At 37.3% G+C, this 16,166-nt stretch overlaps 1 protein-coding gene across 4 annotated transcripts in view; it reads left to right on the top strand.

Annotated features, from left to right (window-relative positions):
* Positions 1-16,166, top strand: part of OPHN1 (oligophrenin 1) — a 599,351-nt gene that overhangs the window by 365,996 nt on the left and 217,189 nt on the right. For all 4 annotated transcript variants that reach the window (XM_079910490.1, XM_079910489.1, XM_079910488.1 and 1 more), the window contains exons 12-15: positions 5,012-5,090; positions 7,482-7,515; positions 8,052-8,114; positions 9,520-9,594. In XM_079910490.1, the coding sequence (XP_079766616.1) occupies positions 5,012-5,090; positions 7,482-7,515; positions 8,052-8,114; positions 9,520-9,594 (251 nt within the window). The remainder of the gene's footprint in view (positions 1-5,011; positions 5,091-7,481; positions 7,516-8,051; positions 8,115-9,519; positions 9,595-16,166) is intronic.

Raw genomic sequence — 16,166 nt, 5'->3', positions numbered from 1 at the left:
TTTTCATACAAATTGTGAAATTCTTTGTTCCAGTTCTGTGAAAAATGCCAGTGGTAGTTTGATTGGGATTTCATTGAATCTGTAGAAGATTGCTTCGGGTAGTAGAGTCATTTTCACAATGTTGATTCTTCCAATCCAAGAACATGGTATATCTCTCCATCTATTTGTATCATCTTTAATTTCTTTCATCAGCATCTTATAATTTTCTGCATACAGGTCTTTTTTCTCCTTAGGCAGGTTTATTCCTAGATATTTTATTCTTTTTGTTGCAATGGTAAATGAGAGTGTTTTCTTAATTTCACTTTCAGATTTGTCTTCATTAGTATATAGGATTGCCAGAGATTTCTGTGCATTAATGTTGTATCCTGCTACTTTGCCAGATTCATTGATTAGCTCTAGTAGTTTTCTGGTAGCATCTTTAGGATTCTCTATGTATTGTATTATGTCATCTGTAAACAGTGAAAAGTTTACTTCTTTTCCCATTTGGATTCCTTTTATTTCTTTTTCTTCTCTGATTGCTGTGGCTAAAACTTCCAAAACTATGTTGAATAAGAGTGGTGAGAGTGTGCAACCTTGTCTTGTTCCTGATCTTAGTGGAAATGCTTTCAGTTTTTCACCATTGAGGACGATGTTTGCTGTGGGTTTGTCATATATGGCCTTTATTTTGTTGATGAAAGTTCCTTCTATGCCTACTTTCTGCAGTTTTTTTTTTATCATAAATGGGTGTTGAATTTTGTCAAAAGCTTTCTCTGCATCTATTGAGATGATCATATGGTTTTTCTCCTTTAGTTTGTTAATATGGTGTATCACGTTGATTGATTTGCGTATATTGAAGAATCCTTGCTTTCCTGGAATAAACCCCACTTGATCATGGTTTCTGATCCTTTTAATGGATCAGTCCAAGAAGAAGATATAACAATTGTAAATATTTATGAACCCAACATAGGAGCACCTCAATACATAAGGCAAATACTAACTGACATAAAAGGGGAAATTGACAGTAACACAATCATGGTAGGGGACTTTAACACCCCACTTTCACTAATGGACAGATCATCCAAAATTAAAATAAATAAGGAAACACAAGCTTTAAATGATACATTAAACAAGATGGACTTAATTGATATTTATAGGACATTCCATCCAAAAACAACAGAATACACATTTTTCTCAAGTGCTCATGGAATATTCTCCAGGAGAGATCATATCTTGGGTCACAAATCAAGCCTTGGTAAATTTAAGAAAATTGAAGTCCTATCAAGTATCTTTTCCGACCACAATGCTATCAGACTAGATATCAATTACAGGAAAAGATCTGTAAAAAATACAAACACATGGAGGCTAAACAATACACTACTTAATAACCAAGTGATCACTGAAGAAATCAAAGAGGAAATCGCAAAATACCTAGAAACAAATGACAACGGAGACACGACGACCCCAAACCTATGGGATGCAGCAAAAGCAGTTCAAACAGGGAAGTTTATAGCAATACATCCTACCTTAAGAAACCGGAAACATCTCAAATAAACAACCTAACCTTGCTCCTAAAGCAATTAGAGAAAGAAGAACAAAAAAAATCCCCAAAGTTAGCAGAAGGAAAGAAATCATAAAGATCAGATCAGAAATAAATGAAAAAGAAATGAAGGAAACGGTAGCAAAGATCAATAAAACTAAAAGCTGTTTTTTTGAGAAGATAAACAAATTTGATAAAGCATTAGCCAGCCTCATCAAGAAGAAAAAGGAGAAGACTGAAATCAATAGAATTAGAAATGAAAAAGGAGAAGTAACAACTGACACTGCAGAAATAGAAAGGATCATGAGAGATTACTACATGCAACTCTATGCCAATAAAATGGGCAACCTGGAAGAAATGGACAAATTCTTAGAAATGCACAACCTGCTGTGACTGTACCAGGACGAAAGAGAAAATATGAACAGACCAATCAGAAGCACTGAAATTGAAACTGTGATTAAAACTCTTCCAACAAACAAAAGCCCAGGACCAGATGGCTTCACAGGCGAATTCTATTAAACATTTAGAGAAGAGCTAACACCTATCCTTCTCAAACTCTTCCAAAATATAGCAGAGGTAGGAACACTCCCAAACTCATTCTATGAGGCCACCATCACCCTGATACCAAAACCAGACAAAGATGTCACAGAGAAAGAAAACTACAGGCCAATATCCCTGATGAACATAATTACAAAATATTGTGCACTTTAAAAAACATTCCCTCATTTAACAGTGAAGAGATTAAGACTTGTATATATTTAACTGCCTTCCCTAATCAAAGTCACATAGTAGCAAAGCTGTGCTCAATCCCTGGTCTGTAGGCCTCCACACCCCACGTTCTTTTTATTTTTATTCCATTGTCTATTATAAGGAGAATAAATATGTTCTGAAATAGAGGGTCAAATATATTAACAGATGCTGAGGTACCTCTGTGTATGTGGAGTTTTCTGAGTCATGTGACCTCTGCATTTGCTTTCCTTCCTTGTCAGTCAGATATAAGGGGCAGAGGCAGGCCTCCCAGTAGACATCAGGCACCTTTACTCATGTTCTCTGTGGGATAGAACAAAGGACTCTTTGAGTCCCTTTTTCTATTTCCAGAATAGAGGATAACTTTTTTATTAGTGTTCCTACCAATATTTGAAGCCATAGGCTCATAGGCCATCAGAACTTGAAGGGCAATAATAATAGTAATAATGACAACAGTGACGATGATGATGACAACGACAACTGCTAACATTCTCTGAGTACCTCTATGTGCCAGGCACCATTCTCAGCCTTTTAAGTGTATATTTTCCTTTAGTCTTCATCAGTCACATGAAGTAGGGGGTGTTACTATCCCAATTTCACAAAGACAAGGAGACAGAAAGTAGTTAAGCACTTAGGTTATACAGTTATTAATATTAGAGCTAGGATCCAAATCCAGGAATACTGGTTTCCAAGTCATACTCTTAACCACTGGACTCTACTGCAAATATGCTGTATATGCCTTTTTGTTTTAGATGCGTGACTCAGACCTCAGGGTGGGCAAAGGATTTGTCTAAAGTCATAATGGAAAAGCCTGTACTCTCTACTTTGTCATCTTGTTCTTAGCAATATTTTTCTTTGAATTTGAGTTTCGGTAGCACCCAAGAATCTCCAAATGCTTATTGAATAGTCACTTATTTATTCTTTCAGTTTCTCCGTATGGTCAAGAGAGGACACATACCAGCTTATTGGTTTCCCATGTAGGGAAACTGAGTCTAGAATGGGCTTAACATCTTATCTAGTCTACAGCATGTGCTTTTATGTTTGTTGCCCATTTGCTTGCTCTCCTTCCTTCTGGCTTCAGGATTCAGCTGTGTAGCTGTTTTTACAAAGATTTCTGGACTTTCTAGCCCCATAAGTTATATCCAAATGGTTGGATGTTTCTTAGAAAATGGTAAACTTGAAAGAATCCAGTGCCCAAAGCCAAGTCCTGGTTTTCAATTGATTCTGGCTTAAAGATCATTTGGGGGCTTTTTTTTTTTATTTAAGGGTTTAGTCTTATTTGAATATTATAATTTGAGTCTGTGAGGAAAAAATTGGCATGGGGTCGATAGGTGGTCACAATGCTTATAAGCTCCTGAGGACACCTAGAATTCAGAATTCCTTTTCATTAACTGATGACAATGTTAGCTAATATCCCTAGTTCAGTAGCAAATCCTGTAAAGTGTAATTGTGCCCAAACAGCTAAAGAGCAGAAAAAAGAACGATTCATTCTAGTTAATGAATTGCTTTTTCTTTTTTTTTTCTTTCCTTTTTTAAGGAGTACTTTAATGGAATAAGAGACAGAAGGACAGGTAGAACAGGAGTCTCGATATCGGAACTGTAAAGGACCTCACAGCTTGTCTGCTCCAACATTTTTATGGATAAAGAAACTGAGGCACAGTGACTTTTCCACTGAACTCTCTTGTAATTGCTCTTATCATTTCATGACTCTGAGAGAGGTCTCATCTTAACATAGAAGGAGTGAGAGTAACAAGCATCTCATAATGGCACAACTACACAGAGAATGGAAGAGACCTTATACCTGCAATAATGTGGTCAATCCCCAAATTCCAGTTTGGCTTTGAAGGTCTAAAAAGAACATAGTATACCAAATTGGGGTATCTCTGTGTATGTAGTTATAGTTACTGCAAGTAAATAAAATAAAATTGGATTTGAAGTCATCTGCCATGCAGAAGAGGCCTTATAGTGTATTAGTTAAGAAAGAACATGGCTGCTGGACCAAAATTCCTAAATTCAAATCCTGGCTCTATATTTACCCACTGTGTGAACTTAGGTAACCTCTCTGTGCCTCAGTTTCCCCTTCTATAAAATAGGGATTACTATAGTTCCTGCTTTATAGCCTTCCTGTATAGATTAAATGAATTAATACCTATAAAGTACTTAGAAAAGAACCTGGCATCTGGTGAGCATTCAATAACTATTAGTTGTCATTGTTATTCATAAGATTGCTTAAATCAGCCAAAAGGCCTCCTCCATGTGGCTGAGCCATTGTGCATGTTGTTGACTTATTTCCAACTGAAATGCTCCTTGGACATCCTGGGTGGTAAAAGTAGCAAGCCATTTTCCTGATAGATGAACGTGCCCATAATGAACATGCTCAGAAACCCTAGAGCCCAGACCAAATGGCTGGCTTCCAAGAGAGAGAGGCAGGGCGAGCCTCAGTTTGGCTCAAGCACAGTGAGGCCAGTTTAAGTGTGTATTATGGTGAGGTGTCAGTATCTGCCTTCCTATTTCCTTGTCCAACTCTGGCATGAGGCCACCAAGATACCACCTCCACCAGTGTCTCCAAAGTTACTGTTCTCTAAGTTCCATTGTTTTTCTGAGTAAAAAAGATTATGAGAAGTTGGAAATCTATATGCCTGTGCCTGCTCAGTCTGATATCTCCCAGGGCTGAGGAGGACCCTAGATCACAAGACTCCATTCTCTCAGGAGACTTTTCTGCTCTCAACTTGTCATTTTTTTCCTTAGGCCAGGAACCATCACTCTGCAAGCCCTTTCAGAAGCTAATAGAAGACTATGGATGGAGGCCATGGATGGGAAAGAACCTGTAAGTTATCCTAGGGAAACCTCAGCAACATAATCCAGTATATGAGTCGCTCTAGTGGTAGCAGTGGGTCCAGGATAATTAAATGGTGATAGATCTTTGATACTCAAAATTTTAGAGGTAGAAGGAATTGTTGAGTTGACATTTCTTGTTTAACAAGTTAGGCAACTTGAGTTCCAGAGAGGGTGAAAGACTTCTCTAGGATCACTCTCAGAAAGGCATCACAATGGGCCTAGAATCCAGGTCTCTCAGCTTCCTGCTCTGGTCTTAGATTATGCAGCCATGCCCACAAAATCTTCTTAAGAAAGAAAATTAAGCCTTTTTGCAGTTTATAATATTAATATGTGTTCATATATAAGGATGGAAAATAATTTCCATGGTTGTGAACAAGCCATTTATTAAGATTTTATTCAAAATGGTTTTGCTGCCCCTCCCTTACATCCCCAAGTCAGCTTGTTCTCTTTAAGGGCAGGAGATGGTATTGCCATCCTATATCTCAGGATGCACTACTCCATTTAGAATACTGTTACATATGATGACAAGTAATACTTTTAAAGGCTAGTAATTATCATAGAAAGATCAATATGAACAGTCAGAGGTCACTGAAAAGCATTTTCTCTCTTCAGTATCTTCTGCGTAGGTTTCTTCTCGTGGCGTATGAAATAGCATCAGCTTCCTAGTGTTGGAATCCCAAAAGTTTAGATTTGGATCTGGTTCTGCCATTCAATGGTTCTGTGACCTTGAGATAGTTATTTACTCTCTGAGACTGTTCTCTTAAGTAAAATGGCTTTAATAATATCTGTTCTACCTACCTCACAGAGTTGATTTGAAAAATCAATTGAAAGCTAGTTTGTCAACCATAATGTACTGTATTAGTTTGAGGTGCTTCTGACTGGTCTGAAGTTTGGGTACAAACCTACTGAAATTCAACAGTGTTTGGATACAGTCCAATCTTCTTGCTTTATGCAAGGCAAAAACTTGCTAAGAGGGGAAATATATTACAGGGCTTTCTTTCTGTGTGTTTTCAGTGCCTTGGAGACTAAAGAGGAGTGCCCAGATGCCAGATTGCATTAATAGCAACCAAGATGGTAGCAGGAGAGAAGTGGTGTTGTGAGGACTGTCATCCAGAAAATAGGCCAGGGCCTTTCTCCCCTTCCTCCCCTCCCAGAAACCTGGAGCTTAACTATTACATGCCTGTGATATTTCTTTAGGAGGATAGTAGGAAGCTCCACAAGGCATTTTATTCTTTTTTTGTTTTTGTTCATATTTCTTTCTTCTTACTTTTTAAAATTGAAGTATAGTTAATTTACAATATTGTAAGGCATTTTACTTTTAATTCCCTCTCCTGAAATTGCTCTCCCTTTAGGGTTTTAAAAATCAAAGGATACAGATGGCTTTTCGTGGAGAATGATGTTAGAACATGGGCCCACTGCATGTGGATCCTTACCAACTTGATTATGAGAGACGTTTCACAAATATCTTTTTTATAGCAGTGGTGAAAAGGGGCTGGCCAAGCACAGAAACCTCTCTCACTGAAATATCCATTGGCATACACACATAGGGAGAAACTTTTCTTTTAAAAGGAGAGCTTGTTAAAGCAAACTATACAGATGGCATATAGAGGACTTATTTCCTGCAGCCTCACATTACTAATGTTGTCACTGCTTTATTAACCCCCCCAATTCACTGATCTTATACATAGTATGCTTGCCTTTGCTTAAAGTGTCAAAGAAGATCAGGACTTGAAGGAACATCTACTCCAACCCTGATCGTTTTAGAGATATGAATTTTGAAGTCTAGAGAATGAAAAGGACACGCCTAAGTTTCATAATGAGGTAGAGGTAGAGCCAAGATTAGACTTCAAGAGTCAAGGATCTCTTCTTTGGTCTCTCACATAGCTATCACAGTGCATACTTCAAGATGGCTCAGAGAAATCTTGGTGAATGCATGAATCTCTTTCACATGGGCACTTGCCTTTCTACAGGGAAACACCCATTAATGTCTCTGGGTGGGGAGGTTGGTATTAGGAATATTTAAATTTTACCATCAATGCCAATTACCCAGGTATCCATGAGAAAATCACTTTCTTTCTCTCATGCTCTCTTGCTCCATCAGAAAAATTCTCTAAGCTTTACATAAGTAAATGTCTAAGATGAGTAGGCTAAAACTGCAGTGAACTGTATGAAATCCAGTGTAATCTTCAGGGATTGTTAATCCAACTGTTCCTAGGGCCCTAGGCAAAGATGATTCTGTTTAGCCCACTTTCTTTCTTGTTAAAGCCTTAAAGTCACTAATGGTTTTGATGGCTTATTTGGGGAAAGCTATTTAGTATTTGCTGTACTTACCTATAGTGATTCACAATAACCATTGCTCTTTCTCTCTCTTTTTTTGTAGATCTATCACAGCCCTATAACGAAACAGGAAGAAAGTGAGTCAAATTTCTGATCTACTGATATTATGAACTGTTAGCTGTCCTAATCACAGTAAATGTTATCATCAATGATATGTAATATTGATGCAAGTGTATTTGTGGATACCTCTGTATGGAATGAAATTCAGGCCTATTTTTTTAAAAGGTGTTTATTGATTGAATTAAGGAAGTCACTTTATCTTAGCTTATGGGTGGGATAGTAGTAGTAATATAAAGAAACACGTTATATCCTTCTTTTTCTAGACACATGATAGAAATTGTGTGCATTTCCAGCCTCACATTTCACATTTGATGTAGCTCGTGCCTAAAGCAGACATAATGCAGAGGGTCAAGTAAAAGAATTTTGTGTTATAAGAGTAAAATCTCTAACCACCCTCTCCCCTGAATGAGGAATCTTTCCACCTAAGGCTGATTGAAGAAGAGCAACCAAACCCCTAGTTCTCTCACTGCAGTCTCTTAGCAAGATCATTGAATGCTTGGTAGGTGAGGCTTATTACAGCAGAATCTAACTCTGCTTTTTTTGCTTGAAACAGTGGAGCTGAACGAAGTGGGGTTCAAGTTTGTTAGGAAGTGCATCAATGTCATTGAAACCAAAGGTAAGATATGAACCATAGCGTTAGCAGTGTTTGAATCTGGTCATTCTTTTTTTTTAAACATAGTTTTATTATTTATTTATTTAAGTTTTATTGACGTACAGTTGATGTACAATATTATATGTTACAGGTATACAACATAGTGATTCACAATTTTTAAAGGTTATACTCCATTTATAGCTATTATAAAATATTGGCTATATTCCCTGTGTTGTACAACATATTCTTATAGCTTATTTATTTTATACATAATAGTTTGTACCTCTTAATTCCCATCCCTATTTCGCCCCTCCCCTCCCCCCAACCCCACTGGTAACCACTAGTTTGTTCTCTATATCTGTGAGTCTGTTTCTTTTTTGTTATGTTCACCAGTTTTATTTTATCTTTTAGATTCTACCTGTAAGTGATATTATACAGTATTTGTCTTTGTCTGATTTATTTCACTTAGCATAATACCCTCCAGGTCCATCCACGTTGCTGCAAATGGCAAAATCTGGTCATTCTGAATTTTTCCTGGGCAATTTTTCTAAAGGAACAATGATATCATCTATTAGTCAGGACCCGTTTTAGGAAAGGAGACTGTTTATAAACCTTGAGTACTAGACACAATGTTTAAAATTTCCTCAAATTTCAAATCAGTGGTATTTAACCATGTTTGGATAATTTGTGGTTTCCTGCCTTTAAAGATAAAGAGCTTCAAATGGCTTATAAAATATTCTCAAATACTATCTGGCACTCTTCAAATAGTGTTATGATAGTTCCATCCTAAATAAACAAGAGTTCAATTTCTGCCACAACACATATTGATTTAAAATTTTGGGGGGGCAAAGTTAAATTCAGGCAAATGTGGCATCAGCATTCTTCCAGGTTGACGATACTCTCTTTTTTCTCTCTGAGAATATTTTGAATGTAGGCAAGTGTAGTTTATGAGCCAGGCCTCTTTTTAAGTTGCTTCAATCTTTCTCCATGCAAAAAATGGCTGTTTGCTTCATATCTGCCACACTCTAGGCCTCTCTTACTTCATACCACTGCTCAGGGGCAATTTGAAGGTTCATATTTCCTCCTTTATCAACTAAACCCTAGTTCCTTGATGAGATGGTAATACCATTCTCAGCCATCCGCTGCTACTCACCTGAGCATTTTCTTCTATTTACTATAGAGTGTGTTCTTTTCTGTTCAGGTTAATAAGGGCTTGGTACAATCCAAATGGAAGTATGAAAAGAATAATTTGCAGAGATGTTTCAGGACTGTTCCCCTATTGCAGGGGAGGGCTGGAGAGATTGGAGAGAGTAGGGAGACCCTTTCCTGTTTGAACTGACTCCATTGTGTAAGTACCTACTTTCTCTACCCTGAGGGAGATGAAAGCTCTAGTTATATAAATAAAACTGACTTGGTTTTCTTTCCCTAGGGATCAAGACAGAGGGATTGTACCGTACCGTGGGCAGCAATATTCAGGTTCAGAAGTTGCTGAATGCCTTTTTTGGTAACAATTTTTATTTCATAATTCTTTTTGGGAGTTGTCTGTGTATTAGGAAGAAATGTGGCTATAAGAGAAAGGAGACATTGCTAAAGAAGGTTGTAGAATATATTTTTTAAAATATTTTCAAACATACAAAAATGTACATTTATTTGCCTATCCTGCGTCAGAGACCATCTTGCCTTGAAACATCTTATTCACTCCTCAAACCCTTTGCAATCTGGATTCTACCCTAACCTCTCCATTGGAACTACTCTGGCCAGGCTTAGAAGGCACCTTCTTGTGAAATCCAGTGGACTCTTTTCAGTCTCTATTTTGCTTGATATCCTTGTTGACCACTCTCTCTTTTTCTAAACTTTCTCCCTACATGACTTCTGTGACTCAATGGTCTCTTGATTCTTCTAACATCTTGTATTATTCCTTTCAAGTGACTCTTGTCAGGTCCTTTTTCTTTTTCTTACCTTTTAAATCTTGTCTGAGTATTTCCCAGCATGCTGTCTTTGCCCCGCTTCATTTCTTCCTCTACATGTTTTCTTAATGATTGATTTTTTTCCTGACTATGGATCACATTTTTCTTTTATACATATGTCTAGTAATTTTTGTTGGACACTGGACATCGTGACTTGAGTGTTTCAATTTCGTTGACTTCTTTTTAAGAGTGTTGAATTTTGTATTGCAGGCAGTTATTTATGGAGCAGCTTTATCCATTTGAGGATTATTTTTAAGCTTGTTAGGATAGATATAAAGTATCCTTTCCTAGCTAGTTTAGCCTTACATCTAAGGTCTGACTTCTTTTGTCTCTTCATTCTTAGTTATTGGAACTTAAACATTTGCCAGCTTTGTGTGAGTTCTGGGTATTCTTCAGCTTAAAGCTTCTTGGTATTTCTTTGCCTAGACTAATGGATTTCCATCCTAGGCACTAGGATTTATATTCAATAACAGACTCAAGGGGACCCATAGCTAGGGGTTTTCAGTTCTTTTTTTACATAGCTCCCTCTTCTCTGGTACTCTGCCCTGCAAATTCTAGTTTCCTCAGCCTCTCTGAACTCTGAACTTTGATCTCTGTCTCTTCAACTGAGCAAGACTTGCATGCTCAGCTTGAGCTCTCACTCCCCATGCTACCATCCAGAAAGTGTTTTCAGGCAGCAAGCTATGGCGATAGTAGGGCTTATTCTTGTTTTTTCCCATCTTTCAGAGTCATAGTCTTATACTGTATGTTGTTCAATGACTACAAACAGCTATTTCATATATTTTGTCCTGTGTTCTAATTGTTATAACAGGAGGGAAGTCTGGTCCCAGTTACTCCAACATGGCCAGGAGTGGAAGTTCCTCTTTGTGGTTTTTACTAGCACCTCTTTGCTTTCGGCACTCAAAAATCACTAGTCCAAGACATCATCTCATGAGTTCTAAAATCATGGATTCAGTTTCCCACTGGACCTGTGCTTCTCAAACATACTTAGGTCATGGCACACATTGGAATGATCATATCTGTGTAGCACACTCTGATAAGTGGACAAAACTGATCATGGCTGAGGCAGTAAGCTCCAAAGGCTGAGGAAGTCAGTATTGGAATTTTTGCACAAGATCTCTGTACATAGATGTTCCACAGGTACCTATGTTTTACATGTCCAAAACTAAACTCATTGTTTATCTCTTCCTGAAAACTTGTTCTTCTTCCTTTTGTGAATGATGGTGAACTATCTGGTAAGCTCAGTTCTCATAAAGTGTCAGAGAACAAATTGAGTGTGGAAAGCTGCAGTTTGGATAAAGCATATATTTTTGGTCTTTTCTGTGGTGCATACCTTACCTTCCGCAAACCTGCAGGCCTGACATCCTAATCTATTAACACTTGAGGGTGCTGCAGCATCCAGTAAGAACAGTTATGGAGATTTTGCATTGTGGATTACATCATTGGTACCTCAATATCTGTTTCTCTTTATCATTTTACACTGTTGGCTTTTAAAAGTTTAAGCTGTGTTATTCCTGGCCAATTTACATTGCATTTTATAAGCTAAAGGACACTTTTCATATATAAAACAGTTAACAGCATGGCCCAGGATATTTAGTCTCTAAAAAATTATTGAACTATTTAGAATTCTGTTTCCAGTATCACTACATTCTTCTACCTGATGTATAATAAGCTAAAAGAACCACCATGCTGGGCATTCTACTGATTCTGTTACAGGACTGAATAGGACTGAAATGGTTCATTCAAATCACACATGACAGTACAATTCAGTTAAAGTATCATGGAAAGTGGCTGGGCTGGTGTAGTGCATGTGTTCAACATCAGTCTCCAAATATCAGTACTCATAAGAATATCTGAAAAATAGACAATAGTCTATTACATTCAGAATATTTATATTCTGAATAAAAATATTTATAAGTATTTTATAAAACAGTGTTAATTTACTTATGTATGCATAAAACTGGTAAACACTGATCCCTGTCCCAGATCTAATAAATTCTAAATCTGGTGATGATCCTCATTCATTTATTTATTCATTAACAAATATTTGAGTATCTACAAAGGGCCAGACATTACGCTCAGGGCTATAGATTAAACACTGAACACACCACTTATATTTCCTACCTTTGTGGGACTTACATTCTATGGAGAAGACTGTCTGTCAGCTAGCGTATAATCTATAAATATGTAAAGAGACCTCCCTTCTAAGCTTCTTTCGTGTTACGTCTTCTGGAGATTCTCACTGAGATACTCAAAATTGCCCTGCTTCTTTTGACCTATCCTGATCTTTTCCCATACCACTACGAATTGGCTGCCTTGGCTTCATGTAGGCTCACCATGATTTATCCAGGAGAAAGAGCATTCATTTCCTTTTGCCAGCATGATATCTTTTCCTTACTTCTTTCCTTAGGTCTCATGCTCTTTGCTAGTCAAAAAGACACTTCCAGCCACTTTTTTTAACCCAAACAATCTGCGGACTGCAGACTACTTTCTCTATGGCATCTCCCATAACACTTGACTGTGGACTTTCTTCTGTTGTTTACTAGAGCCTTCCATACTTCCCCTACCTGAAAATCTGTCTTTTTGGCAAATATAATATAACACTAAGTCAAAGGGGATATATCCACAATTAATAATTATTTTTCAATCAGTCTGTTGGTTGGTTAGTCACAGTTCTCCCCTACCCTCGATTGTTGCATGATGCCCTATGTTAATAGATCCTACCAACTGTGAGGAATAGTCTTCACTTGTGCTGGATCCATCAAAAACTACCTTGGTCACAGAGAAACTAATTTGATTACCTCAGAGGCAGTTTGGTACCACATCTAAGAGTTCTGCTTCTTCACCCTTTACCAAGTCATAGGCATTTCATTAATGATAATGCCTACTGTTATCATTGTAATCTTGATAATCATAATTATGCTCATGATAATGCCAATGTACCTAGCACATTGTGGTAACTCAGTAACTGTTCCTTCAATGGAACTCTGAGATCATGTTGTGCTTCAGAGACTAAGTGTTTTACAATGACTGGAGCAGAGGGGTGAAATGGGGCATGGAGAGCAAAGAGACTGGATATATTAACAGAAGTCCTTGATGAAGTTGAACCTAGCTAGGAAACCATACACAGAAAAGCATTGTTCCTACAATACTATTACCATGACAGAGGCCTACTGAGCCAAACAGAGGAGAAGTTGGCATGGTGAGTGAAGTAACTAATCACTAAGATGTTATTTAGTTATTTAAATTTCTCCTTTCACATTCATGCTATTAGAAGAAAATACATTTTATTTTCAGAAACCAGTGGAATATCACCTAATATAATCATAGGTAGAGAGTTAAATAGAGTAGAAACATGCACACATGGATGATAGTAGACATTTTTTATTGCCATACTTAATGCAAAGTATTCAGCACCTGAAAACTTAACTTTAGTATTAAACTCACATATATTTAGACAAAAAGATAATAAGTATATATTAAACAGAAGCAACTTCAAATTATATGAGCTCTTTGGCTGAAGGAGAAAGAAGTTCATTAGCAAATAAAACAAAAGCATGTTACACTCCACTTCAGTAGTCCCCGAACTTGAACTCTGCATTAATCTTTAAAGCAATTCTATATGTTAATAATTTTTATTATACTCTAGAATAGTGGGGATCTTTAACTTTCAATACATATCAAAATGCTTTTATTCCTAAGTCCAGATCTGTGTGTGTACATATATTTTAAAAATTTATGTAGGTTCTATACATTAATCATGACTATACTTACTAACCTAGATACTTTGATTATTCTCAGATTATGCTTCCTTTGAACCAGTACTGCTGGAGGCCAAAAGAATTTACCATCTATATGTAATGTTGTCCTTTAAAAATTATTTCTTATTTTTCTTTAGTTTTGAAGCTGACTTCAAAAACTTTTAGAAATAAAGTTTGTAGACTGAATATTTTTTCTATTGTTTTCTCAAGATCTGAATATCTGAGGTCAAATTCATCTTTAGATCCCAACGAACATATTGCCCTTTCTTAGCATTTCTTTCAATATATGAAAGGTGGGATAAGAATTTTTGTTTCAGGGGTATTTTAATGTACAGAAAATAAATTAAAGCTGACATATGAATCTGGCAACCCCCTCATCCAACTTGCTCCATGCTGCTGGGTTTCTGATATATGGACAGTCTTTCAGTTATCTCACCATGAGTAAGGAACCAGGGAATGGTTCACATTAGTGTCCTATTGCTGCTGTAACAAATTGCCACAAACATAGTGGCTTAAAACAACACAAATTTGTTCTCTTATAGTTTAAGAGGTCAGAGGTCTAAAATCAGTCTTATGGAGCTAAAACAAGATATTGGCAGGGTTGGATTCCGTCTGGAGGCTCTGGAAGATAATCTGTTTCCTTGCCTTTTCCAGCTTCTAGAGGATGCACATTTTCCTTGTCTCCTATGTGCTAAGCACTGTATTAGGTGGTCAGTACACAGCAGAGAACAAGGCAGACAAAAATTCCTTTCCTCGCAGAGCTTAGAGTCTTGCAGCAGCTTTAGTTCATGGACATAGTCATACATTTTCCTCTCAGAGTAACCTCTGGAATATCCCAGATACAGGGTCCTGTTGATGTCTGCTGGCAGCACAAGGACATAAAACAGTATAAAAGAGAAATCACAGTATTCCCCTTGGAATAAAATAGCCTGTTTCTTGAACCAAGATCTTTCATATATTTCTACGATGCATGTAAGGAAAATATATTAACTTAGGGATAATGTAAAGCTATTCCTTTTCCTGATGTGGAGTATATACCTCATTTCCTCTGTCTAAACTCAATTTTTTTTTCATTTTCTTACAGGTCTTATTGTCTTCTGCCTCCTTCTGTCTTGACTTATCAACACTTTTCTCCTTTTCTTTCTTTCTTTCTTTTTTTTTTTTTTTTTTGCGGTAAGCGGGCCTCTCACTGTTGTGGCCTCTCCCGTTGCGGAGCACAGGCTCCGGACACGCAGGCTCAGCGGCCATGCCTCACGGGACCAGCCGCTCCGCGGCATGTGGGATTTTCCCGGACCAGGGCACGAACCCATTTCCCCTGCATCGGCAGGCAGACTCTCAACCACTGCACCACCAGGGAAACCCTCCTTTTCTTTAGACCAGTCTTACAATTCTCTCCATCTCATTCATTGATTCACCCAGTGTTTATTGAGTGCCTAGTATGTGATAGACACTGGTGTTTATGGCTACTGTTTATCTCTCTTTATTTGTTCTTTTATCCCATTCTTCCCATATCCCTTGCTTTCTATTCTTTTCTTTTTTAAGCAATGCTTTTATTTTTTTTTAATTTTTAAATTTTATTTTATTTTTTTATACAGCACATTCTTGTTAGTTATCTATTTTATACATATTAGTGTATATATGTCAATCCCAATCTCCCAATTCATCCCACCACCACCACACCCTTGCTGCTTTCCTCCTTTGGTGTCCATATATTTGTTCTCTACATCTGTCTCTCTATTTCTGCCCTGCAGACTGGTTCATCTGTACCATTTTTCTAGGTTCCACATATATGTGTTAATATACGATATTTGTTTTTCTCTTTCTGACTTACTTCACTCTGTATGACACTCTCTAGATCCATCCACATCTCTGCAAATGACCCAATTTCATTCCTTTTTATGGCTGAGTAATATTCCACTGTATATATGGACCACATCTTCTTTATCCATTCGTCTGTCGATGGGCATTTAGGTTGCTTCCATGACCTGGCTATTGTAAATAGTGCTGCAATGAACATTGGGGTGCATGTGTCTTTTTGAATTGTGTTTTTCTCTGGGTATATGCCCAGTAGTGCGATTGCTGGGTCATATGGTAATTCTATTTTTAGTTTTTTAAGGAAGCTCCATACTGTTCTCCATAGTGGCTGTATCAATTTACATTCCCACCAACAGTGCAAGAGGGTTCACTTTTCTCCCTTGCTTTCTATTCTAATGTACTATGACTATTGATTCGCTTCCATAAAATCTCTCCCATTAGCTCATATTGGAAACGCTTCCAGATACAAGTAGCAAAATAATCAGAAATGAAAGATTAGTCTTCCCTAGATTAAACCTAGCCATCATCTGGGA

Source organism: Stenella coeruleoalba, assembly GCF_951394435.1.
Source record: "Stenella coeruleoalba genome assembly, chromosome: X".
Lineage (NCBI taxonomy): Eukaryota > Metazoa > Chordata > Mammalia > Artiodactyla > Delphinidae > Stenella > Stenella coeruleoalba.
This window is presented reverse-complemented; position numbering and strand designations above follow the sequence as displayed.